This window comes from Dermacentor andersoni, chromosome 9 (genome assembly GCF_023375885.2).
Source record: "Dermacentor andersoni chromosome 9, qqDerAnde1_hic_scaffold, whole genome shotgun sequence".
Lineage (NCBI taxonomy): Eukaryota > Metazoa > Arthropoda > Arachnida > Ixodida > Ixodidae > Dermacentor > Dermacentor andersoni.
Window position 1 is genome coordinate 126506724 of NC_092822.1, and position 27822 is coordinate 126534545.

Consider the following 27822-nt stretch of genomic DNA (forward strand, 5'->3'; position numbering starts at 1 on the left):
GCTACTAATGAGTAGTTCTAACTGATTATAATCCCACTTTTCCATGGGATGTTTCGCTATTGCTTCCTCTATGCCAGCCGCTATTTGCACTATTTGTTCGTCATTTAATTTTGCGTACTCTTTTTCACTTCCCAGCATTTCTCTTTTGAGCAGGGCTCCCAACTGTAGCCTAATACGCTTATGATCGCTTCCGAGGCTGTACTTCCCATCTTCGTCTATTTCCATTATTGCGAGCTTGCTATACATTCCCTGCGACATTAAGCAGTAGTCAATGGTCGTTTGCCTGCTACGGGATTCCCACGGGATTTGTCCCTCACACTTAGTTTCTCTGTTTACTAGAACTAAGTTGTGTTGCTCACAGAAGTCTAGCATTACCTTCCCGTTACAATCTGTGTATCCATCCAGATCCTCGATGTAGCCATTCATGTCACCCTGCAGACAAATATCGGCACCTTCTCCAAACGGCTTTATATCGTCATCGAGACATTTCACTAGATCCTTGTTCTCTTGCCTGCATTTGTCCCCTGTGGCTAAGTAAACTACACCTATATACATGTCTTGTTACCGGCAATTGTACCTGATACCCAGACATGTTATTTGCAAGTTGACTTTATTCACTGCCAATTTGCTCCTTGATGTATCAGCATACATACTCCTCCTCCCTTCCTCTCCGTTGTTGTTCTGTTGCTCCCTTCCCAGACGTAGCCTTCAATAAACGGTGGGTCTTCTAGATCCCTGCGATGTGTTTCGCATAGCGTGTATACACCTACTTCTTCGTCCTTTAACTGCTGTTTTATTTTTAACCACTTCGCTCTCTTTCTACAGCCTTGCATGTTTACGTACTTGACCCTGGTGTTACATTTCTTTTTTGTAGTTTTCTTCCTGGACCTCCTAGTGGCCATTTTATTGGCGTCAGCCTCTATTGTTGCACTTTCTACATTGTTTCTACCTACCCCGACGCCCTGAGCCTCAGTGGACCCCCTAAAAAAGCTACTGCCCGACCTGCCAGGCGCCAGCCTATCTCAGCTCCTAGCCTTCCATTAAAGTGGAAGCCATTTCGTGTAAAGACCCCGCCAAAGCCCGCTCTATGCACTTCTCTGTTTATGTCTGCCACTTGAAAATTTTTCTCCTGGCTTAGCTTTCTTATCTCTCGATTAACAGCCACAACGTCCTTCGTAATTTCTCCGTTCCGTCCTTTCACCTCCGGCACTGTGCATACCACTATCTGGACTTGCTGTTCTATCGCCCTTAAATCGTCAACTCCCTCCGCTAATCCTTCCACTACTTGCGCGGCTTCACCACTCAGGACATCATTTAGCCCCGCCGCTACCACTACCAAATTGCGCTCTGCAACATTCTTAGGAAGCTTGCTTTTTGTTTCTCTCAGTACTGCGTCCATTTTCCTTCCTGGGAACGCCCCGACTGCTACCCTTTTATCACCCTTTGCACGCTCAATTATAGCTCTTTTGCACCTACTCATATTTGAGTCACCACCGAAAAGTACTAGGGTATTCCCTTCCTCCCTCCTAACTTCAGGTTATGCTGCCTGTTATCATTGACTACGACCTAATTCTTTGGGGTTAGCTTGTTCCCCTTCGCTCCTCGCGCCCGCTGGCGCCCCTGTAGCTGCAGGGTCGCCTCACTCGGGGCGTGTTGCGCTGCTTCACTATAAATATGCCGATGCGCCGGCGGCGAGCCGACGACCGCATGCTCTGCCTCCCTCCCTCCCACTTTGCCTGTAGGGTCTACCCTACTTTCTGGGCTTTTGCCACCGGCTTGATGTCCGGACCATCATTCTCCGCTGCCAGCGTCTCAAGCCCACCGAGCCGCCTTTCCAGTTCTGCGCTCCTTTCCCTAGCTTCCCCAGAGCCGCCAGTTTTCCAAGCAATATGTCTCCTCCATCTTTGATTAAATCGACTGTTATTCCCTATTCTGCTGCCACTGTTCCTCGTTTCATGTCTTGAAAGGCGCGTCTGACCTCATGGATAGTTATAGGCGGACTTTCTGTGCCCTGTTCATTACTGTTTCTAATTGAGGTATCTTGACTCCTCTGGGTACTGTACAGGTCAGTATAGAATTCTTCCGCTGCTTTTACTATATCTTCCGGATTGCTGACAATATTACCCTGCTCATCTTTCAGTGCATACATCTTCGTTTGTCCTATGCCAAATTCCGTTCTCACTGATTTCAGGCTGCGTCCATTTTTTACGGCTTCTTGTACCGTTATGATTTCGAAATCACTTATCTTCGCCTTGTTAATCAGTTTTGTCAGTTCCGCGAATTCTATCTTATCTCTTGAGTTGGAAACTTTCATTCTTTGTCGTTTTTTTATTAGGTCCTTAGTTACTTGGGAGAACTTGCCTCCTGGTTTGGCTTTCTTGGTGCCTTGCCTTCCACTTCAATTGCTGCCTGTGAAGCCAGCCTAGTTACGGTTTCATTCATTACCTCTATGTAAACTTAATTTCTTTGTTCTAAGGCTGCATATTTGTTTGCAAGTACCAGCCTGAATTTGTCTGCTTTTACCCTTACTGCCTCTGGGATGACCCGTTTCTCCTTGACCAATTTTATCCTTTCTCTCTTAAAATTGAGGTGAATCCGGGCCCTCACTTACCTATGATCACTGCACTTTACCCTACGTATCACTTCTGCACTATGCTGCGATTTGCAGAAAGTATGAAGTCAATTTCATTTCTTCTTTCACCATTAGGGCGTTTCCAGGTCCACTTTCTGTTTCCGCGCTTCCTGAAAAAGGTGTTCATTATTCGAAGCTTACTCCTTTCTGCGAATTCTACGAGCATCTCTACTCTAGCGTTCCTGGAATCGCCGCCTTAGTTGCCAACTGCTTGTTCACTAGCCAACTTTATCCCCATTTTTGCATTGAAGCCACCTATTACTACTGTATACCGAGTTTGCACTTTTCTCATCACTAATTCAACATCTTCATAAAACTGATCTACTTCATCATCGTCGTGACTACATGTTGGTGCATAGGCTTGTACTACCTTTCAATGATACCTCTTATTAACTTTGATTACGACTACAGCTACCCTCTCATTGATGCTGTAGAATTCGTCAATGTTGCCCGCTATGTCCTTATGGACTAGGAATCCTACCTGTATTGCTTCTTATCAAGGAGACCTCTATAGCAGAGGACATGTCCGTTATTCAGCTATCTATAAGCCTCACCAGTTCTAATCTCACTAAGGCCGATGGTATCCCAAACAATGTCTCATAATTCCTCAAAGAGTCCTGCTAAGCTAGCCTCGCTCGAGAGGGCTCAGGTGTTAAACGTTGCAAGGGTCAGTTTCCATTGGTGGCTTGTCCGGATCCAGATATTCTTTGCGTCCTCTGCTGCGTTACGTGTCTGACCGCCGCCTCAGTCAGGTGCTCCGCATCTGATGGGGACTGAGGGCCATGGGTTTAATTTTAGGAATCATTCGGGAGATTATCTCCCCTACGAATCACCCAGCCTGCTCAGCTCCAAGTTTTCCTGTTAATTTCAACTACCACTTCTCTTAACGTTAGGCCTAAAATTCTTGATTTTATCGTTTTGTTTATTTATAAGGAGGTACATGGTTGTGGCGGAAGAACAAAGGGGGAAAAGCTGCAGAGAAAGCAGCTTGACTAGCCCCTGGTTCCGTTCACAATGGCAGCAGCAGGGCAGGTGGGAAACGTTTTAAGGCAAAAAAGAGGCCAGCGATCCTTGTCTTGTCTGAGTGATCCTGCACTTGCGGTCAAGTTTCCGTGTTAACCTCCATGTTCGTGCTCCATATGATAGTGCTGGAAGAACAGAATGATTTTAGACTCTTTCAGAGACCGCTGTGAGCAGCGAGCAATATTTAGACAAAGCCGGCCGTGTGCGTTCTGACCAAATTTCATTCGCCTGTAAATTTATTTCTCATGGTCAAAGGTACCGGCGAGCAATTAACCTGAATAAACTTGCTCCTGCACACACTGTATAGGTTGACTGCCGATGAGCATTTCTTTCTCGCTTGACAGAGAATCCAACATAAGCTTTGTCTTCTGCATAGCAATCTTCCACCTAGTCTTACACTTTCTCGGTTAAGGTCCTAAACATATTATTGCAATCTGGTCCCTAGCGTTGTTCAAGAGGACAATGCTATCGGCAAGCTCTTAATCCTTCTCAGTGTAACAGCTCGTCTATTTCTTCTCAGCATAAAATGAATATGATTGCAGTGGTCGCGGTTCTGTAAACGGCATGCATTAGATCATTCAAAGCGGACAAATTCGATATGTCCACTTATGTCTTACATGGATTTGTTACGTTGTGTACAAGGTTATGCAAAAGCTGTGTTTCCATATTCTTGTCCACATTAGATGTACTATCTGATGCAGATGAGAGAATCGTGATACCATTTCTCTTTGCTGAGTTAGAGAGTTGTAAACTTGATAGTGTCGCTTTCTGAAAAATTTTTTGCTCATTTTTATTGAAAAATTGATAACCTAAATAAAAGATACGAAATCAGCAGTCACTACATTTTGTTTTTCTGTGAAATGCAACAAGCCTCGTCAAATTTGGTGCAGCGGTTGCCTAGAAAAACGAATGCTCCTTTTACATGTATTTAGGTAAGAGTACGTGAGCTAAAGCTTCCTCTTAAGAGGCACCACGTGGATGATTTCAAGTCGTGAGCGGCACCGCTGTGATTGGGAAATGCCGCCTGGCATGACCTCCTAGTCCAGTGCGCCAGTGCGCCAATGCGTCAGATGACCTTGTAGGGTACGAAATAGCGGATCAACATTTTCTCGCTTAGTCCTCGTCGGCGTATCGGCATCCAGACCCAAACACGCTGCCGGGCGGGTATTCCACGTAGCGTCGTTGAAGATGGTAGTGTCCGCTGTCGATATCCTGCTTGTTCTTAATGCGCAGGCCGGCGAGCTGTCGGGTTCTTCGGCGTGCTGGAGATAGGCGGCGACGTCGACATTTTTCTCGTCAGTGACGTGCGGCAGCATGGCGTCGAGAGTCGTCGCAGGGTTCCTGCCGTAATCCAGATTGAGCAGCATGATCTGCGTTTTTTCTTGCACTGCCATATTGTAAGCGAAGATCCATTCTTCTGCTGGTAGTAGGCAGTTATCCTCCTGTGGTTTGTCTGGCTGCATTTCAAAATGGTTTGGGTGAGCTTAGCAGTGAAGGGCCTTCCTCTGTTGGTGATGAGGCCTTCTGGGGCGTCATGTCGCAGCAGGATGTTCTCGACGAAGAACTTCGCCACTTCGGCTGCACTACCTTTAGGCAGAACTTTTGTTTCGGCGTAGCGAGTAAGGTAGTCGGTAGCCAAGACTTTGACGACCTTGACTTGACGTCAAAAAGGGCTCCTACAAATACATCGCAATATGCTGAAGTGGTCGGCAAGGAGGCTCGATCGGCTGTACTAATCCCGCCGGCCTTGTGAGTGGTTTATTGCGTCGCTGGCAGTATCGACATGTCTTGACGTAACGGGCGACGTCGGCGGTCAGGCGCGGCCGATGGTACTTCTCTTGTATTCTCGCAAGTGTACGGGAAACCCGAGGTGCACGGCTCTCGGATCGTCGCTGCGGGCGTGCAGCCCTTCTTACTGGACTGCTGCGGCCACAACGAGAAGATAGTTTCCACGAGCTGGCGAAAAGTTCTTCTTAACCCGGACGTCATTTCATAAAAAGAACGAAGACAATCCGCACCTGAACACTCTCTGGACAAAGTCGGTCTTGCCTTGCAAGCACTCAGCACGGCTTCTGAGCTCCAGGTCTGCTTGCTGCTGCTCAGCAAAGTAATCTGCACTTATTGTACCTGAAAAGGCGTTCTCGACTTGGTCATCTTGGTGTGGCGGGTCCAATGGAGCGCCAGACAAGCAGTCGGCATCAGATTGTTTTCATTCGGACGTGTAGATTACAGTGGTGTCATGTTCTTGCACTCAGAGGCTTCACCAGGTCAGGCGTTCTGGACGGTCCTTTAAATTCGCTAGCAAAGACAACGCATGACCGCCGCTGATGACTTTGAACGGCCTGCCGTAGAGGCAAGGGCGGAATTTTGCTTCAGCACAAATGGTGGCGAAGCATTCCTTTTCGGTCGTAGAAGAATTCTCTTGCACTTTTGACAGCAACCAGCTAGCGCCAGCCATCACCCGTTGAAGTCCGTCTGTCCTCTGAACTAGGCGGCACCGAGGCCGAGGCTACTGGCATCAGTGTGGATTTCAGTATGGGCGTCCTCGTCGAAGTGTGCAAGTACCGGTGGCCACTGCGTGTGTCGTTTGAGTTGTTGAAATGCGTGGGCCTGCGGCATTTAACCACTTGAACTCGACATCACACTTAATAGGATGTGTCAGCGGCTCAGCGATGCGTGAAAAATCCTTGACAAAACGCTCGTAGTAGGCACACATGCCAAGAAATCTGCGCATTGCCTTCTTTTCGAAGGGCTGCTTGAACTTTGCGATGGCAGCTGTCTGCGGGTCGGGGCGGACTCCAGATTTGCCGATAATGTGGCCCAGGAACAGAAGCTCATCGTAAGCGAAGCGGCACTTTTTCGACTTCAGAATGAGCCCTGATGACTTGAAGGCCTCTAGTACTGTCGCGAGCCGCCTAAGGTGATCGTCGAAATTTCCGGCGAAGATGACAATGTCATCGAAGTAAACAAGACAGGTCTGCCAATTCATTCCTTCCAAGAGCGTGTCCATTATGCGTTGGAATGTTCCAGGCACCGAGCACAGTCTGAATGACATGACCTTGAACTCGTAGAAGCCGTCTGGCGTAATGAAGGCATTCTTTTCGCGATCCTTCTCGTCGACTTCTGTTTGCCAGTAACCAGTCTCGAGATCCATCGACCAAAAGTATTTAGCGTGCCAGAGTCAATCCAGTTCGTCATCTATCCGCGCAAGGGGGTATACGTCCTTCTTAGTGATCTTGTTCAGTCAACGATAATCGACGCAGAACGTTGGGTTTCATCCTTCTTCACTGAAATGGCAAGATGTGCCCAGGGGCTTTTAAATGACTGGATGACGTCATCACGCTGGATTTCGTCGACTTGTCCCCTTATAGCTTCCCGTTATCGCGCCGAAACTCAGTGAGGGCTCTGGCGGAGTGGTCGAGCGCACTCTTCAGTTATTATACCATTGTTTTGAAACTGGTGTTTGTAGAATCCTCTATGACATCTAAAAGCCGTCTTTGCATCGTCGGAGAATACTTCTGAGCTGTTGCTGCCTAATTCGATTTATATCGAATTGTGGTTCGGGAACTATGGTCGCCGGGGTAGATGCGGCAGAATAGGAGAGGGCAAGCGCATTGCTGGTTTCCACAATTTGCTCGATGTACGCGATCGTCGTGCTCTTGTTGATGTGCTGGAACTGCTGGCTGAAGTTTATTAGCATGACTTTCGCTTTCCCTCCATGCATTCGAGCGATCCCTCTTGCGACGTAAATTTGACGGTTGAACAATAGACGTTGGTCGCCCTCGATTACGCCTTATACGTCTGCGGGTATTTCGGTGTCGACATAGATGACAATGCCGGATCGAGGCGAGATGCTGCCTTGGTCCTGAAGTAAACTCAAGGCACGCTGACTGGAAGTCCTCTCCGTCGGTATTGCTTGGTCTGAGGACATCGTTTCCGACTTTGACCTCAGGTCGATGAATGCGCCGTGTTGGTTCGGGAAGTCCATGCCGAGAATCACGTGTCGCGAACACTGTTGGAGAATAAAGAACGTCGCAGGGTAAATCAGATAATGAAGTGTAATTCTTGTTGTGCAGGTTCCAGTTATAATGTGATACCTATCCCGTTCATTCTTGACATTTATCTTGGCAGCGAATAATTCAATGATGACGCAGTGATCGGCTAGAGTGTCTATAAGCGCGGTGACTTCCTGGTCGTCGAGATACATGTCGAGTTTTGTGGTTCTTTGTCTTACGTTACAGTTAGGTAATGGCGTCGGATCACGGCTGCGTCACTTTGACCAATGGCTGGTACGTGGTGTCGTCAAGCCGTCTTTCGTCGGCGTGTTCTTGACTGCCAGGCTTCTTCGGGATGGCAACGTGGCGTTGATGCGTCGTCGAAATCGATCTTGAAGCGTCATCCTCAGTCGCGGAGGATCTTCGTCATTTAGACGCAAACAGCAACCGCACCTCTATCGGTTGCTGCTTTTAGTTTTCCGGGTAGGGACTTACGGAGGGGCGTCGGGCTGGGCCAATGTTTGGTCGGTGCTGCGGCGAAAGGTAGCGTCCTGGGGACGGCGAACGCGAAGATCGTCGGGGTCTGCACTGCGTTGTGGCAATGTAGTAGGCAATGTCACGTGGCCACTCATTAAGCTCCGGACGTGGCGCGTTGACGGCGAACCCTCGTAGGCCCATCTCGTGATATGGACATTGGTGGTAGACGTGACCCGCTTCTCCGCAGTGATAGCAGAGTGGGCAGTGGTCGGGGGCGCGCCAAACGTCAGTCAAACAAGTACACGTGTCAATATGCTACATCAGGATTACCAAGGTTTCACAGCCAGGCCACGACAGTTACCGTGTTGCGAGAATATCTTTGACAACCTAAATTTATAATTCCTATTGAAATCGCGAACAGCGTGCTGTAGTCTATCAATGTGAATGATGGCCATTTCATTTCTATAAGCGTCTCGCAATACTTTCTAGCCATTTGTCGGTCTCTTTAACGTCGACTTGCCATATTAACCTTATGCTTGCCGCAGCTAACGGTGGTACTGGGTCTTCTAAGAGGAAACCTTGAATGAGCTTCAGTAAACATTCGAAATCTCGTGTATACAACACTAATTCGACCAAACATTGAGTATACAGCAGCCCCCACCATCTGGAACCCATAACCAGGATGCCTTATTAGCGAAATAAAATCTTTGCGGTCCGCTTTAGTGTTTCACAGTATGCGCGCAACACTAGCACCTCATCCTGAAAGAATGCACCGCCGTCGAAGATATATGATTGCGTCACACTATTTCGTGCTTGTCACTCCCTCACAAACTTATCTGATGAACGGATCATAAAAGTGCCATGCAGGACATCGTCCCTTGTGGCTGTTTCGGCCATTGCCTTCGACGGGGCATTTACTTCTAGTTGCTAGAAGCTTGATCTCGTTTTAGGGGCTGCTAGCTCGTCGTTAGCACTCTTTAGTTCACCATGCATTAGCGCATTTCCTTGTTCAAGCCTCTCTCTATCCCCCCTCTCTTCCCCCCTTTTTTTTTCAGCGCTTTTGAGTTCACCGACAACGTGCTTTCGATCATTCTCGTGTTCGCTTTCAGATTTGAGCGGCTTACGCGCATCTGAAACTCCAGTGCCATGCAAGAGTTGGAAAGCCACTGTGACTCTGAAGGTTTCATATGCTCGGTAAGTGGACAGCTTCTAGCGTCTTTATTTCTGACACTGATCACGTGTTTTGTGCAAGCATTGCTTCTAGTAATTAGTCTACAGCGGCAGTGCGCAAAAAACAGTTTATGTTCGTATGGCATGCCGAGCTTACCTACTATGCTGTTGCAGGGGTATGTTTAGCAGTATGTATTGTGCAGTTGCTTCTGCCTAAACGGAACTTGAACGGAAACAAAATTGTGTTTCGTTTATTCGAATATTTGTTTAAGCGAAAAAGACAAAAATTACCAACAATACCTTAATTCAAAATGCGTGCGGGTGTTTTGATATTACGTTGTTGAAAAGAAGCGACTTTACTGCCCTCGGGGTCTAACATTGTATCAGCTTTTTCGTAAGGTCAGCGTTGATGTGCGAAATCATTCTCAAAGATTCAGCGACATGCTCGCGTTCGATATAGCACTGCAGTCTTTCGACTGCTTGTCTTGCCGTCTGGGCCCCCGAAAGTAACGCGAACTATAACAGTAGTATCTGCGTCTTCGTCACAGGAATCATGCTCTTCGCCCCGAACTTCACAAATAATCTCTTCAAGTGTATCTCCAGTGCAGCAGTGGCACAGCCAGGAATTTCATGCTGTGGGGGCATGCACTTCACTGTGGACGGATAGGAGGAGGCGGGGGGAGGGTGGCTGGGAAGGCCGCATGCTCACACAGACATTTCTGGGGGGAGGCGGCACGTGTGCCATCCACTGACTACGCCACTGCAGAGAAGGTAACTAGAGGATCACCTGAGGTATGCTAATCCTGGCGCTGTGAAACACGGTGATGGGAACGGGAAGGAAGTGCATGGTTAACAGAGGGGCCCAATTTCTTTTAATCATATCATAAGAAGCCAACATTGTCTGTTGGATTTTTATGCGGTGGTGGGAAAGAAGCACTATTGGCATCGTGACTGCAGGTTCAAGCTGTACTCCTTAGTTCTCTCTTTTTACACAGAGTTTTTAGCTTATCCAACGAATTCTTCACGATAGACGTAGCTGCAACATTGACATCTTTAATTTTGCGTCACCTTTCTCTCAGCTGCTTGATAAATTGAATTTTCTTCACATTTATGAGCATCGCCATGTCACATGCTTACGGACTTTTCCTGTACCGTACGCCGATGACGTAGGTGGCAGATTCGGTCAAAGTTCCGTTTAATGCAACTCCAGAAAGAGATGCGTTCCTTTTAACCGAAATTTACTAAGATGGTGCATGTAGGCGGCCAACAAAAGTTGATTCCACTGTTCCATTTATCCTGCATTTCCGATCGTTATCCGTGGTTCACTGTATCTAATAAGCAGGCGCACAGTAGGCGCTTATCGGAATCACGAATGTGTTGTAAGGCTTCCAAGGCAGCTGAGCATTCGTGCAATCATTTCTTGCAGTCAGCAGTGTTAACATTACATTTCAGATGGACGTGTATTTGAACTATTTCCTGCGGGTTGTTAACGTGACAGCAAAGGAAATCCCAACTATTATAGCAGCCGGTTTGATTGTTTATTAGGGCAAGAGTCATTCCTGCGAGATTTTGCGATACATTGCGAGAGTCATTCACTCCGCTTAAATAGAAGAGGTAATTTGGTATGGAGCAATGATGTACGGTGATATGGTTTGTGCGCTGCAGAAAATGCAGATCAATTTCTTGCCTAATAGAACTCATACAGAATAGAGGGTCTGCTGCTTTTGGGCGTTAAACTTAATTTACAATTGCCATGATAGTGCCGCAATGTGCGAGTGGCAGTTTGTCGGATCCTTTCTCTATGTTATAATTAACGCAAATTATGAAAACTGTTGTGGCAGATGCTGCTAAAGAGGAGGTGATCGGAGGCTGGAAAAATATTTATTGTGAATTGTATAGTATCTGAAATTCCTTTCAGCTCCCTCAGAAAATTATATTTTCGTTGAGTGCACTTAGAATTTCGTGATATTTGGCCATGCTTCATCACCTCTGATCAACTTGAAGACGTTCACACAAGAAGAACGTGACATTGCTCTTAGCTTTGATTTCTAAAACATTTTTGCCACGCTAATAAGGGTTGCTTTCGTAACCTGAGATAGTTTAACAAACTTGTCTTGGCTATAACATTGCAGTTGTCTTGAACTCGTGGGCCTTGATAAATGCGCTTCTTCGTTTAACTTAGGTAATAACAGCATCTCTCTTGGCTTCACTACTCTGCCACTCTCTAATTCTCTGACTAGGTCATCGTGTTGTTGTGTTATTTAACGGATGTGCCATTGAAATGATGTTCACTATATGTCTGTCAATTATGGAGCTTTGCTGCCGTGAATGGTAAGCAGTCTAGCTTTGAGAGGGGCCGTTTTGACGAATGAGCCTTATTCTTTTTACAGGAGCTCCGCTAAGGCATCGGTGAACGTGCTTGAGAACAAGACGCCACTCTGTGAGCATTTGCGCGTCAGTCTCTGGAAAACCACCAGGCTTTCACAGTTCCCACGTTGTGCCACCCACGTCAACTACACGAGCGAACAGACAAAAGTGATTGCCGTACGTTGTAATTCACAAGCGAATAGTCATGCAGTGTGGTTGTTTATCTCGCATGGAAAAATAACCTGGAAAATTCACTGTCGCGCAAGCACAAGCTAACAGGCATAAGAGTATTCCTTGGTATAAAGTTTCTGCGGAACCCATCTCACGATGATTGTCTGCGGTAATGCGTTTAGTATTGACTTAACATAGCTATACAACGTATTGCCACCGTCGAAACTAGTTATGTATGAGGCGGGTACTGCGGCGACATTCCTCTGTAGCGCTGCCTTAAGAACAGTCAGCTCCATGTAGTACCGCCGCTGCAAAGCCTGCGCGACGGGACGGGCAAAGACTAAAAAATATAACATCATCAGCGATTACGGTATTCCCCAGTGCGAAATTTTAGCGCAGCTGTCTACCTCTTTTCATTTTGTGGTGTACGGGCTGACGCAGACAATGTGTGTCGTGCTGCACGTTGCGAACGAAGCGATGTGTGGCGCGACTGCATCGCGCATCTGAAGTTGGCGAGAGGCAGCGCGTGGGTGACGCGTGGGCGCGATTCACAGCAACCGCCTCAGACGTCCCACACGACGCGCACTACTCTTGCGCTATCTAGTAGCGATCGTCACCGCACTACGCTTTTCTTCTCACGCTTTCGCTATACACCCCTCTTCCGCTTTCCGTCTTATGCTTCTGCAACACCTTCCTCCTCTGCTTTGCTCCTCGCCTTTCTCGTCCCCCACTGCACTCCGCGGTCGCTTTTTCATCCTTCGCTGCGTTCGTTCGCTTGCTTACGACGACGCCAACGACAATGGTCGCAGCAGGAACGGGCGCGTAAGAGCTGCGTTATGAAACCCGTCACGCGGCCGCCGGGCTCCTCTCTCGCGCTTTTTTCTGGACACGCTGCGCCATCTAGTGACAGCTCCGAGAAGTCCGCGCGTCACTTTCGAGACGCGAAGTGTAGCACACCGGTGCCTGAGAACGCTGAGACTTGTTCTGTCACTTGCCGTACACTTAGTGGCACATAGTACTCAGTGACCCAAGTAGGCGAGAGCTTCATTGAAGAGCGGCACGCAGCCACTGCTTTACTGACGCATCCTGCTAATTCGTCGGGCTACTGTCCTCGGAGAACAGTTGTGACACCGATGAGATTCCGCTCAGCATGAGAAATTCAGGGTACATTCCCAGCGGCACGTACCTAGTTACCCGTCATCTTCACCGGCATATAGTTATGTACACCGCAAGACGAACGCCTCTTCCAGAGATCTTCAACTGCCCCTGTCCTGCGCTAGCGCATTCTAACTGGCGCCTGCAAAATTCCAGATTTTACTATCCCGCTTAATTTCCTACCGTCGTCCGCTGCGCTTCCCATTCCTTGGTACCCACAATGCAAATAATGGTACACAGGTTATTTACCTTACGCATTAAAGGGTCTGTTCAGCTCCATTTTCTTCTGTCTGCCAACTAGAATATCGGCTAGTTAGCCAAGTTGGCGTAAAACACGTTCACTGAGGCAAGGCAGATGCTTATTGGCACATACCTAATTACCAAAGTTGGCATCAAAGAGGTCCATTGAAGACTAGCACAGACCAAGTGGCACATACGTTATGAACATCATCATCAGCCTGGCTACGCCCACTGCAGGGCAAAGGCCTCTTCTATACTTCTCCAACCACGCCGGTCATGTGCAAATTGTGTCCATGTTGTTCCTGCAAACTTCTTAATCTAATCCATCCACCTAACTTTCTGCGCCCCCTGCTACGCTTCCCATCTCTTGGAATCCAGTCCGTAACCCTTAATGGCCATCAGTTATTTTCCCTCCTCCTAACATGCCCTGCCCACACCCATTTCTTTTTCTTGATTTGAACTAAGATGTCATTAACTCGCATTTGTTCCCTCACCTAATCGGTTCTCTTCTTATCCCCCGTAATGTTAAACCCATCATTTTTTTTCCATGGCTCGTTGCGTCGTCCTCAATTTAAGTAGAACCCTTTTCGTAAGCGTCCCGTTTTATGCCCCGTAGGTGAGTACTGGGAGGACACAGCTGTTATACACTTTTCTCTTGAGGGATAATGGCAACCTATTGTTCATGATCTAAGAATGCTTGTCAAACACTGGTTAGTGGCACATGCACTGCGCTCCAACTCGACGTCAAAGAGTTTCTGCGAACAGCAGTACATACACAGTCCCCCATCTACAGTCACCCATGTCAGCGTGAAAGAGGTTCGTTGAAGAGCGGCACGCATGTACAGGTTGCCACACTCAGAGTCCCAAGTTGGTCCAAAGGTTGGTTTCGAATCCTGTTCCCCCCAGCACGGCAGCCCGATTCGCTGACCACGGTGTTATCAGTGACCCAAGTAGGCTGGAAAACGGCCAGAAGCAATCATAATTTGGTGACGGGCGAAGTTTGAACCAGAAGTTCTCTTCAGGCGTCCGAACAGAGCAGACAGGAAACGTCAGCAATGTCTCAAACTAGGTTTTGATCTGCAGAATGCTATAGCCGGTGCTGGTGCGTGCGGAGCGCAGCATCCGCGCTCGTGAGAATGCGAACGTCTGCTATGATATTCATGCGATGCCAATGCAGCTGCGCTACAATAGATAGATAGATAGATAGATAGATAGATAGATAGATGTAGATGTAGATATAGATAGATAGATAGATAGATAGATAGATAGATAGATAGATAGATAGATAGATAGATAGATAGATAGATAGATAGATAGATAGATCGATAGATAGATAGATAGATAGATGGTCTCTCAAAAGTGTGCGAAGTACCTTAGCAATGCCAACACATTAAATATTCAAGGCACCAGAACGACTGGAGCGCCCGAAAGAAATACTAATGCGTTTGCATTTTTAGGGTAGTGCATGCTCTTTTCGGGAGTTATCTATTTTAGTGCGTTGGAATTCTTATGGTACTTCACGCACTTGCCGGGGGCCATCTGTCTGTCTATACGTAAATGTTTAAATATTTGTATCTACGTAAGTTTACATCTAAGCAGTTTCCTGCCTAAATGGGTCATTCGGTAGCCCGTGGTCGAATGGGTAGAATATTGGGTTGCAGTACGGAGGGAACAGGGCTCGAAACCAGCCATCGGACCAACTTGGGTCATGCGGCAATGTGTATATACGTACCACTCTTCAACGAACCTCTTTTACGCCAACATCGGTCACTGTAGATACTGGACTGGGTAGGCGCCGCTCCTCGGAGAAACTCCTTGACGCCGACTTGGAGCACTGGGTGTGTGTCACTCTCGTCTCAATGGACCTTTCCTATGCCAGCTTGGGTCACTGCCCATGTGGCAGTAAAGTGTTTGATGTTCCTCAGTGAAAGTGTTCGACGCTAACTTGGGTCACTAGGTATGTGCTATTTGAGTGTGACGCTCTACAGTGACGAAAAAGAAGCACTCTCCAATGTAGGGCCAAATCGAACCCAGGTCACAAGGATTCCTCAAAGACCGCAACCTGACGCATTAGCAGGCTGCGCTGTAAATGCACTGGCTATATGACCCTTTTCAATGAGCACCTTTCACGTCAGTGCTTCAGTGAGCTGCACCACGAGTGTAAACGCTCAACCACACCGCCGACTTGAGGAGGCCGCGTGACCACTTGCGTCTTGCCACGAAAAGTGACTGAAGATGAAAGATGCTCACACCGGCAACGTGGCTGAGCGCGACCTGTCAGTCGCAATCCTGGACTCGTTCTTGTTCTCAGTGAGATCTGTAAAGATCTATGGAGTTCACGCGCACTTCGCTGTGGTTTCCGTCAACAGCCATGGATTGTGATTTCAGCAACGAGGACGACGTCGTCTCTGTGCTGATGTGCTCTGCCGCGATGTCAGCTGTAGAAGTGCGGAAGTCCCCGAAAAAAAAAGTGACGCTGGTGGGTGCGACCGTGCCTCCATTCGCGGGAAGCGGCCGGCCACGCAAGCTGTCTGCGGCCCGAACTCCGTGCGCTTGACGAGGAATATTATCGAGAGTAAGTTGAACATCTATAGTTCGCGTTGCCTGGGAATTGATGCGTAAAGTTGTGTGCCTTCTTTTTCTGCGGTATAGCTTCCTGCAAATGCCACCGCGCACATTCGACACGGTGCTGGAACTGCAACGCCCCAGTATTCCAAGGCAATACAGAAACTACAGGCCTACATTCTCGGCTCATGATCGCCTGGACATGACCATCAGGTAAAAGGCGCATGTTATCCCAAGAACAGTGTAAGCCACGAGTGTGCGCTTTGCATGTAAAGAAGCCACACGAGCCGTGAATATGAATTTGAGTCTAAAGCAAGTCTAACGTATTTTTTTAGATGCCATCCCTCACCCTATACACAAACAGATTGAAGTGCACTTTATACGCAGGATTTTTAAAATTAGGTTCATGGAAATAATTATGACCATCAAGGTTGTTGCTTGCATCAGGGGGCATGCATTGATTTCACGAGAAATGGCACAGTTTCGTTAGTATTAGTGAGGTGCATAATTATTAACCTCCAAATTTCCCCTTGCACAGTTGAATTTAGGTAGTAATGCAACTATTATTTCGTAAGTAACATTAATTTGCCCCACTATAAATCTATGTCTTAACAAATACTGCTTCAAAATGCTTTCGCAGTGCAGTTATTTGATGTTGCCAAAAATTTTCTTAGAACAATGCTGAAAGAAAGCCACTGCTTATTTCTACATCTTAATAAAAAAGTGAATTTCATCACCTTGACAGGCTTTTGGCCACAGGGGAAATGCAGCGGGAAATGTCTTTCAACTTCCTGGTGGGCAGGTCAACAGCATGCTGCCTAGTGTCAGCAGTGTCCGAAACTCTGTGGACCGTGTTGAAGCCACTGCATCTGCAACATCCGCAAGCAGCTGATGAATGACTCAGGATATATACTCAATGACTGAAGGCGATGTACTTTTTTCACTAGGTGTCTGCTAACAATGACTGCTAATGTATTGCTTGCTGGTACTACTTGCTTGGCCAATTTCATAAAAGAAACCACAATAAACATTATTTACCATTTATGAAATGGCCATGAACTGGTCTTTCTGGTACAGGTATCCGCAGAGCTTGAGGAGAGGAGGAACATGCCATACTACGTCGGTGCAACTGACGGAAAAGATGTGAACATCCAGCGCCCTGCAAAGTTTCAAGCCCTTGACTACAACTGCAAGGGCTCTTGGAGTAAATCGCTCCTCGCTGTCTGCGATGCGCAATACAGGTGAGACTGGGTCCTCGTATCCCTATCTTTACTCACCGTTAGTGGAAGAGGTGTTTTGAAAGCGTGAACATTCAGTTCCTGAAAGTCTGCTTATAGGTTTGTATGTTCAGAATGGTAGTAAGAAGGAATATCCAACACGAATAGTGATACCTAAAAATACATGCGCAAGAGCATATAGTTAATTCACTTGCATGTTGCACATTTCTGGTGGTTATGTGATGCATTCCAGAAAGAGTGTTTATCACTATTACCTCTGCATATGAGATCGCTTTCAGTTTGACGCCTACCACCTTTAACAGTTTGCGTGAGCACGCCGTTTCTGAGTGCGCGGTGGCACAGTGGTGGCATTGGCGGCATTTTTTCGCACTTCATTCTGTAGAAAGATTTCCAGAGGAACGTTTGCGCTGCCGCCGCCACGAACTGTGGGAAGTAAGGGCCCTCTCCCACACTTCTTTGTCGGCGATGAAGCCTGCCCGCTCAACGAAGACATGATGCGGCCATACCTAGGATGGAGTAGGTGCGCAACGTATTACTGAATATTGTCGTGGTTTTGCTGATGCTTGGAACTTCAATTGCAAGAGGTCGTCCTGTCGCACTCTATCGGCACACCCAAAAATGGGGAACGCAGTATTATTCCATTCATCCTGCGCGCATTCTGGAGCAGTTGTCTTTCTCGTCACCATCGTGGCTCGATGCAGATAGGGGCGTGGCATTCGCCACCCTCCAGGACCAGCATCGCCCCGATGCGCGGCGAATAACAGTCAGTGCACATATACGGGCTATACATGTCATTCGGATAGATAAGACTTCATCCGCACCACGTAAACCTTTCCAGGCACGTGCTGGCAGTGCTTCGAGCAAGATGTGGAGTCAGCAACGACTTCGTAGGTCCCGTCGCTAAGGTGGCGCATAACTTTATATGGTCCGAAGTACCACTGTAGAAGTTCCTCAGAGAGGCCAAGGTGTGTCTATTCCCAAACAGGGTCGCTGGGTTGATGAACTACCTATCTCTGGTTGAGCTTATACCGACGGGCGTCTTGCTGGCTGCTTATTCGCACACACGCGAGCTGTCCGGCTTCCTCGGTAATATTGGCAGCGTCTGCATCGCTACGATCAAGGGGAAGCGTCATGCGTCGTCGTTACTTCTCGACCATTGAGAAGATCAAACTGCGTCCTTCTTGTAGTTTTCTGACATGCGAGATTATACGCAAAGGTGACACGCAGTATAGTTTTGTCCAAATTCTTGTGTTCCACGTCGACGTGCAGTGTCGTCCGCTCTTAGGGCGAGCACGCCAGTGCCTGGCCGCGGCTCTGCGGTGCGCCAGCGGAGCCGCGCATGGACGCAAACCTGCGTAGGTGCGGCAAGGTCTGCAGGCGGGGCTCCATGTGCGCGTCGAGCTTTGGGCGCGTCGAGCTTGTATTGCCGTGAACCAAACTTTGCTTGCAGTGTCATATGTACTTGTTGCAGCGAAGAGAACTTTTCCTTTTAGTGTCGCAACTTGGAGACCGGCAGACGCCTAATTAAGTTAAGTTTATCGACTCAAATACACACCCGCCGTGGTTGCTCAGTGGCTATGGTGTTGGAGTGCTGAGCACGAAGTAGCGGCATTGGATACCCTCCACGGCGGCCGCACTTCGATGAGGGTGAAGTGCGAAAACACCCGTGTACTTAGAATTAGGTGCCCGGTAAAGAACCCCTGGTGGTCGAAATTTCCGGGGTCCTCCACTACGGCGTGCCTCATAATCAGAAAGTGGTTTTGCAAAGTGAAACCCCATTATTTTATTTTGACTGGAATACAATTTTCCCTTCAAAATACAGGCACGTATGTCACCTTTTGAACTGCTTACGGGTACGAACGCTTATGGTTTGTTCTCATATTTTCAGGCTACCAGGCACTGTGCACAAAAATTACGTGATTTTGGCGTTTTACTTGGAAACGTGGAGGGGGGCACTTGCGCCTGAAAAATGGATGACGCCGAGTTTGCTGTAAAATGAAACAAAGGCTAGCAAGCGGATGTATTTTCGCGATAGGTGTCGTAGCAAAGCGGGGACTTCCTTTGCCTTTCCGCTGGCCATGTGAGCATATTGGATGCTCGCAATCGCATTTCAGCATCGGCTATGAAATTTCATATTCTGCTATTACGCTGCCATCACGCTCGCACTTGACCAGCTGAAGATTAAAAATACTGCGCGCCCTCGCTTATGTCACTAAAGTGCGAAGCAGACGGTGCTACCGTGACACTGTCGTCCGAAACCATACAGTTAAAAAAAATGTTTTTCTATACAGTTGTTTGTTCCCATGTTCTAGCGGTGATATAAACGCGATTACAGTTGAAGAATATTTCTTTCCCTGCGAGAATTCGGGGGTATGTGTCCGTGTGATCAGGCGATGTCACGCGTTCCGTAAAAAGGAGGGACACGTATTGTTGAATCAATCCTCAGAGGGCAATTTCAAATGTAGACCACTGAAAACCGTGAACAGAACTATTCAAGCGTGTAGAAGCGAGCGTAGGATGAAAGACGCTCCCTGGAAGGCCCGTCGGAAGGTGACTACCGAACATGAGGACATGTCGGTAGTATCGGCGGCGAATGACTTTCCTGCATCAAGCGTAAGATAAAGCCAAACATATTTCGAGGTTGTCGGCGGTATCGGACACAACAGCGAAGCGTCGTCTGCATTCAGCGGGCCTGAAAAGCAAGAGAGCCGTCGAAATCCGATTCTAAGCGCGGGAAACAAAGCGAGGCTCCTCGTGTTTGCCCAGGAACATGAGCACTAGAATGAAGAGTGGAAAAATGTCATCTTCTCTGACAAGTAGACATTCACCACAAGATGGCGTGTATGGCACGCAGACAACTTTCAGTAAGGAGAAGCTCCAGTTATCGGAGGAATCGTTCGTGTAAATTTTTCTATGGTATTACGGACACGTCCAGTCCTTAAACCATAGCAGCAATATCCAATCCTTATTTTGTCCATAGACATTGGTAATAATTAAAACTGAATTTAAAAATATAAACTTTTTAGAGGCAGAACGATGATCGTTTTTGGAAGTATGAGTGAAATATGAAATCGCAGTCCTAATTTTTTCCTACGCCCTTAACTCAATTCTGGACTTTGGTCAAACTTCTCCCATCGTACAATGAGGTTCAAAGTCCAAAATGAACACGCGCGGCATTTTGTTAGAATAAGAGTTCGAAGATTTTTTGCATGAATTTCTAAAAATGTTTACCGAGCGTGTTCATGGATATAAGGAAGCCAGAACAAGCGTACATTTTTTGTAATGTGTTTTTTGTATGGTGCACGTTATACATACGAAAGTTGGGCTCAGCAAAAACATTTTTCTTTCTTCAGGTATTTGCCTCCATTCATCCAAGGTAGTAGGCAGTGGCGGTTCTTTTGTAATTGTCTGGGGCGCCATCACACCGGCCGGCCTGGGACTCTTAGGATTGAAAACATATTCGACGCTGACATGTTCTGCTTAATATTGGACAATGTCACGTTGCCATATCTTCTGGGCACTCGGCCCACGGACGGCAACATTATTTTGCAGCATCGCAACCCTATTCACATGTCAGGAAAAGTTCGGGCATTTATGGAATGTCAGCAAGTGGAAGTTCTGGAGTGGCCTGCCCAATCTCCGGGCCTCAATATTATTGAGAACGTGTGGGACACCTTGAAAGTGTCAATGGCCTGCAGGCAGCTGCATGGACTCTCTGCGGTTGCGCTATGGCGCTGCTGTCGAAAAAAATGGGAACGGGTTAGAGTCAAACGCGGCCTTTGTGAGTCCCCGTAGAGCTCTCTGCCCGGCAGGATGCAGGACGTCATTGACGCTGCCGATGAAACCACGCGTTACTAAAATTGAATGATCACCCAAGAGCGTATTTGCCGCAAAGCCGCGATTCGTCTCACGTCTACTTTGCCGTAAGAAAAAAGCACGCCCGCCACTTTGCCTAACTTCACTCAGCGCCTAGGTGGAGCCGACAGTGGATACTTCTCACTGAGGCAAAAGTGACGACGTTCACACGAAGTATGTGTGGCGTCAGCATATTTTAATTCAATTTTAGCCAGGACAATTCTTGGCCATTTCATTCTTAAATAAGCTTCAACATCCATACATTTCGCTGCACCTCTGTCTATCTATCCTCCTCTGTTTTATCTCGCTCCCGTGTCTCCCTTTATTTTTCACTGGAGAAACAACTACAAATTACTGACAATAAAAGACATAAAGAAAGTTTAAAATCAAGAAGGGGGCTGACAGATGGAATAGCACAACGTGGTATAAAGTTTGTAAATAGGGATAAGGTGCCTCAGAAAGACTGGCCAACGTTTCGATAGGAGGACCTATCTTCGTCAAAGGCGGCCTCGTCATCCTCGGCATGTTAGTTTTAAAGGGTCAGTGCAGTGACATCGCGTGCAGTTTTTGCTGGTGGTGGTTGGTTATAAAGGGAGAGACTTCAGAGGTAATGAGCGCTGTCGCCTGACGCCTGTGAGCGTCGTCCTCAAGACGAGGGGACAAGAGCGAGAGAGTGGGAAGGTGGGGAGAAAAGAAAAAAAAGAAAAGGTGAGAAAAGAAACCGGCGGGGGGACACCAACAGAAAAAAGAGAACAAGAAAAAAAATAAAAAGAAGGGGTGGCATGGGAGGGCGTTGGGGAAGCGACAGGCTAGGGAGCATTCAGGGATGTTGTTGGCACCATGTTTTTTGTGGCATTAGTAGAGTCGGTCAGGCGGTCAGTGCGCGAGTAACACAAAGGACCCACCACCCCCCACCCCCGAAAAAGCATGAGTTGAAAGAGTGACGCGAGCAGCATAGCAGCAATGCATCAAGTAATTTTTATGTAGTTAAAATGGCGACAAGGAGTCTGGGGTTCAATGTAACTGGAAGGCAACGGCATTGTCTTTCAAGGGACGTTAGCCCCAGTAGTTCAACATAGGTGGTGTTACGGCGGTATACAGAAATGGCGATACCCTGTGTGGCTGAGACGCCGAAAGAGGTATACTGACGTCTGGGACTTCGGTATGTGTCGGTGAGGGTGTTTCAAAAGATCAGATAATAAAAACAGAATAAAAAAGGGAGAAAAGACGGGTGGAACCAAACCGGAATAACAAATAGAAATGTGACGTGCGCAGAAGCGGGCGGGTGCCGGTGTACATGGGAAAAGGGGGACGTACAGTTGATATAAACGCAAAAACGTGAGAGTATATTAAATTTAGTAGTAGGCAGGAAAAAATTTTCGAAATGGAGGAATAGGTGAGGTTATGAATTAACGTTAGCTAGTGGCATAATATGTTTTTTGTCTTGGTTGATGATACGAGAATTTCTGATTCAAGTTACCGCTTTTAAAGATTCTAAGTTGCCATGTGCCACATTAAGTCCCGTCGGGTGTAAGCAAATAAACTTCTGTATGAGGTATGATTCCGTATATTTCCTTTCGCGATGTGAACGGAAATTTGTTTGTAGTATATAGAGCCTTGTTTTGATAAATATATGACCATGTTCATTAAAGTGGCTGGCTACTGCTTTAGGTAAATTGTGTTTTGTGTCCGCGCGGTGAACGTTGAGTCTTGTATGAATTTGTTGTCCAGTCTCACATATGTATGGTTAGCTACAAGCGACACATTTGAGACAGTAGACTACGTTGCTTGATGTGCAGGTGAAAGCCGAAGTTACCTTGTGTGCGTAATTGGATGCTGTACGTTTTACTGTAGTAGTAGATTGAATATGTTTGCATGTAGAGCACCTGGGGCGGCCACAGGGACCGTTTCCCAACTTCGTATTTGTCTGTAGTTTGGCGTGCACAAGAACATCTTTAAAATTAGTGTTGCGTCTGTAGGCTACTCTGGACGGGTCTGGAAAAAATCTTATTAAGTTTCTGGTTGCTGGTGAGAATTGGGTAGCATTCACTGAGGATGTTATTCACGTTTCGGAGTGCGTTTGAGAATTTAGTAGTAAGAAGAGGCGTTGTTCTTGTGTTCCTCGGCCGGGGCTTGAGGATCTCGACTCGACCAAGTTTGGTTGCAGCGGTGTAGGCTTTTTGAAGGTCACTGTTTGGGTGTTTCTTGTTTGATAGGGTTCCTTTAGGGTGATCGTGTCTATCTATGTAGTCTTGGTTTTCAACGTAAATGCGACTTAGTCGTGTGGCTTGGCTTTTAAAGATGCCTTGTTTGCAATGTCTGGGATGGTGGCTCATATATTTTAGGTACTGTTGTTTGTCGGAAGGTTTCCTATACAGCTTTGTCTTTAGCGCCCCACTGTCAATGTATACTGTTGTGTCCAGATAGTTTATGCGCTCAGTTGAGGATTCTGATGTGAATTTTATTGTTGGAAGAAAAGAGTTTAGAAATGTTTCATATTTATCTAGACTGTCTTCATCATGTCCCCATATTATTAGTATGTCGTCTATGTATCGTAGGTATGTGTGGGGCTTCTCAGTGCAGCGCGATGGAAATCTGTTTCTAAAATCCCCATAAATATGTTCGCGTACGTTGGTGCAGAAGGCATACCCATGCTTGTGCCATGTATCTGTAGGTAGTAACACTCCTCAAATTCGAAGTAGTTATGTGCTAGAACTAATTGAAGGGGAGTCAAGTAGACTTCAGTAGGGTGTTGTGCATTGTGTTTAGACAGCGTTTGTTTTTTCGAAGATAAACCATCAGGGACTGGAATGTTGGTGTACAGGGCCGTGACGTCTAGTGTTGCGAGAATTATGTTGTGGGGTAGTGCGCCTTTAGTATTATTGCCCTCTATAATTCTCAGCAGGTGGGCGCGTATTCTACAAATTACGGAAGTGCTTTTGGCAAGTCGCCAAGGAAATGCTGAAGGAATGTGGAGATGCTCTCTGTCGGGGTGTTGCTTGATACTATCGGGTGACCTGGGATAATAGCAGTGTACAGTTCAGTGGATGAAATTTTATGAATTTTTGGAAGGATGTAGAAACGCCCGGCAGTTTTATTGCTTGGGTTAAGAAATTTGTATTCTGACGGTGTTATCAATTCATCAGCCAAAAGTGATTTCAGCCTGTTGGTAATTGTCACTGTGTAGGATAATGTCGGATCGTTATCTAGCTTAGGGTTGTTTAGTTGTCCGTAAGCCACGTGCTTGTATTTTTCTACTGGCCAAATAACTATACTTCCACACTTATCTGCTTCCTTAATAACAATGTCATTCTGGCAACTAAGACTTGAAATGATATGACTCTCCGACGCAGTTATGTTTTTAGGTCGCTTAGATGTCTTGGATTGGCTTATAATTTCTTTACTGTACTGACGGTTTTAAGGTATATGTCAAGTTCTATGGCATGTTCTGGTTCGGGAATCCAAGTGGATTGGGCTCTAAGTTGTGTCGTCCCGGTGTCTGGTGTGCCTGCGAAAAAGTGTCTGATGCGCATTCGTCGGGAAAATTCTGAGAGGTCCTTGTGAAGCCCTAATTCATTTATTATGTTGTTCGTGGGACAAAAGTTTAGGCCCTTTCTGAGTACACCTATTTCTTTTTTACTTAATGTTTTGAAATGTCTACAACATTGGAGTGGTTTAATTTTGTGGAAGTTTCCGTCACGTCTGGTACTTCTAAACTCGAGGTCGCTCTTGTCGTCGTGTGGTGGCTGTTTGCCTGGAAGGTTGTTTTTTGATTGAAGTTTGCTTTTTTCCTTTGTTTTTGAACCAATTTTGTAGACTGTTTTTTGTCGTAATGTTCTAAATCTTTCTTCTCATCTGGTGTCAGAGCTATGTTCAGAAGTCTGTGGCTAAAACTTTCGAGTTGTTCTTCGCAGTGAAAGTGAGGCATTGCGCAATGTTTGTCAGTTTGCATGATGGTGTGGTGAGAGTGTTCCTGGTGCTGGTACAGCCTTCAGTGTTAGACCTTTATGGATTATATTTTTCTCTGTGCAGATTGTGTAGGTTTTCAGATGAGAGGTGTAGCTTGCATGTTTTCTGGTAAGTTTTCTAGCCTGTAGGAATTCGGTGCTTCGTAGCAGAGAAGAGTCATTGCTTTACGATTTCTATCATTTATTTGTCTTTTTGCTGGTAGATTTGCGTGGGGTGTTTTTCTGTTTGGCAGGTTTATTACTGCATGCCTGCTTTCATTCGAGCTCGGTTTCCGTTTGACTTTGTGCGTGTGCAGGCAGGCGTGGGGGGGTTTGTATGAAAACTTTGGTAGTGGATTTTCTGTTGTCTATTACAGTTGTGTCTGTTTGCACTGTGATTGATGTCGTTTTTGGTGTAGTGTGTCTTGTGGCTCTTTTCCCATTCCGCTGTCTGTTCCACTATCAGCAGTTCCTCTATCTGTTATGACGACAGCTGGAGCGCCATGGCTTAGGGCGATGTTCTCAATAAAAAATCGTGCCGCCTCAGCTGCCGTGCCCTTTGCGGTAGTGCCTTGGCTTCCATGTACTTGGTGAGGTAGTCTGTCTCGACTGCGACCCATTTATTTCCGCTGGCAGGTGTCGGAAGTAGGCCGAGAAGGTCCATTCCAATTTGGGCAAACGGCGACTCCGGCACTGCAACAGGGCGTAAGAGCCCGGTGGGTTTGGTGGGTGGAACTTAGTGTCGCTGACAGTCAATCCAAGTTGTGATGTAACGCTTCACCTATGCTGCAAGCTCTTGCCAGTAGTATTTGCTTCTTATTCGTTCCAATGTCCTTGTGTAGCCGAGTTGGCCTGATGTGGCTTCGTTGTGGCATGCCTGCAGGATTTCTTTGCAGAGAATACATGGAACGACCAACAGGTATGTGCCCTGCCGAAGAATAGTTCTTGTTATAGAGGACTCCATTGCCCAATCAGAACGATGATAGTCCATTTAAATACACTTTAGGCACATTTGTAGGTTGGCCTTCCAAAAAATATCAATGAGTAAATGAAGCTCTTGATGCTCTTGTTGTCGAGAGATGGTGGCAGTATCATCAACTGCTAAAAGGCGTGCGTATTCATCATCATCAGAGCCTGGTGATTCAAGTGGTGATCTTGAGAAGCAGTCTACATCCATGTGTTGCTTCCCCGATTTATGGCTCACGGTCATGTTTGGACTAGTAGGCTCCAGCGCGCCAAACGTCCACAGGGGTCTTTCATATTGGTCAACCCACAAACCGAATGATGGTCGCTCACTACTTCGAAGCAGCGGCCGTATAAGTTCGGGCGGAGCTTACTGTCTCCCCATACTACAGCCAGGCATTCCTTTTCTGTAGTCGAATAGTTGGACTCTGCACGTGACAGGGTTCTGCTTGCGTAAGCAATGACTCGCTCGGCACCGTCTAGCCACTAAACGAGCACAGCGCTTAGGCCCACGTTGCTAGCATCTATGCGGATTGATGTAGGGATACCCCCATCGAAGTGATCGAGTACAGGCGAGGTTTGTAGGCGCTGCCGTAACTCGTTGTATGCCGCTTCCTGCTTCTCTTCTCATATGAATGCGACGCCTTCTCTTGCGAGACTGGTGAGCGGTGATCCAATGTGCGAAAAACCCTTGATAAAACGCCAGTAACGGGCGCAGACGCCCAGGAAGCATCGCACTGCCTTATTGTCCTTGGGTGTCTTGAAAACTTCGTGACGGCAGCAATGATATAGGGATTAACGGTAACACCGTCATGACAGACCACATGGCCCAAGAACTGAAGTGCTTCAAATCCAAAGTGTCATTTTTCTGCTTTCAAAGTGAGTCCAGCGGCCCGTGTGGCGTGAAGAACGGAGAGGAAGCGCTTAAGATGTTGCCCGAATGTGGCCGTAAAAAGAATTACATAGTCCAAATATACCAAGCAAGTCTTCCATTTGAGACCGGAACGGCGGCATCCATTAGTCGCTGAAACGTGGCTGGGGCTGGGCACAAGCCGAAGGGGAGAACCTTGAATTCATACAGCCTATCTGGCGCCATGAAGGCAGTCTTCTCTTGATCAGGCTCATAGCCTTCTATTTGCCACTATCACTTTTTAGATCCATTGATGAGAAATAAACGGGCATGCCATATCCTGTCGAGAGAATCACCTATGCGTGGAAGCGGATAAACGTCTTTCTTTGTAACACGGTTTAGCTTGCGGTAATCAATAAAAATCGCAAGCTACCATCCTTCTTTTTACGAGCAGCACTGGCACGGAAGGCTTTTTGACGCCTGGATGACATCATCCTGTAACATTTTCTGGACTTGCTGTTGTATTGCATCGCATTCTTTCTGAGCCACACGGTACGGATTCTGTCGAGTAGGTGTTGCAATTTCCACCGGCATTTTGCGGTGCGTAGTAAGCGGCGTTTTGGGCTAACTAGAGACATGGAGGAGAAACAATCCTTAAATTGGTCAAGCAGTTCACGAAGCTTTTGTTTACTTTTCGGTGGTAGACTTGAACCAACGCCGACGACAGGTACAGGTTGAATAACATCAGCCATTGCTTCCACTTGAGCAGCAAAGCATTGTTGAATGTTGTCGATTTTGTCAACGTATGCACCGCGGTGTCCTTGCGCTTGTGGTGGTGTTCGTTAGTGAAATTTGTCAGCAGCATGTTAGCACGTCCCTCTATTAAGCTTAGAATGCCACGAGCGATGGCAATACCTTGACACAGCAAAGGTGCCATTATTTGTTCGGCTACTTCGTTGTATTGTGCATCGCAAATAACTGGAACAAGACTACATTATAGGGGCGGTTTAAAGACGTCGTCATCGGCAACACGTGAAGATCTGCGTTGTGGTTCTGCACCATGGTTCTCCATGCTTTACCAGTGGAAAAATTGGCCAGGCCATCACGTATGTTGGCCACAACGCCACATTCCCGCAAGAACTTTGTGCCTAGTATGAGCTGCTTGCGGCACTAT

At 47.0% G+C, this 27822-nt stretch overlaps 1 protein-coding gene across 13 annotated transcripts in view; it reads left to right on the forward strand.

The window, feature by feature from the left end:
• The window catches only part of LOC126529739 (uncharacterized), a 345564-nt gene that overhangs the window by 125343 nt on the left and 192399 nt on the right, over window positions 1-27822 (forward strand). For 12 of the 13 annotated variants that reach the window (XM_055069962.2, XM_055069964.2, XM_055069959.2 and 9 more), the window contains 2 exons: window positions 9237-9321; window positions 11688-11841. In XM_055069962.2, the coding sequence (XP_054925937.1) occupies window positions 9237-9321; window positions 11688-11841 (239 nt within the window). The remainder of the gene's footprint in view (window positions 1-9236; window positions 9322-11687; window positions 11842-27822) is intronic. The other variant, XM_072284294.1, reaches the window with a different exon arrangement.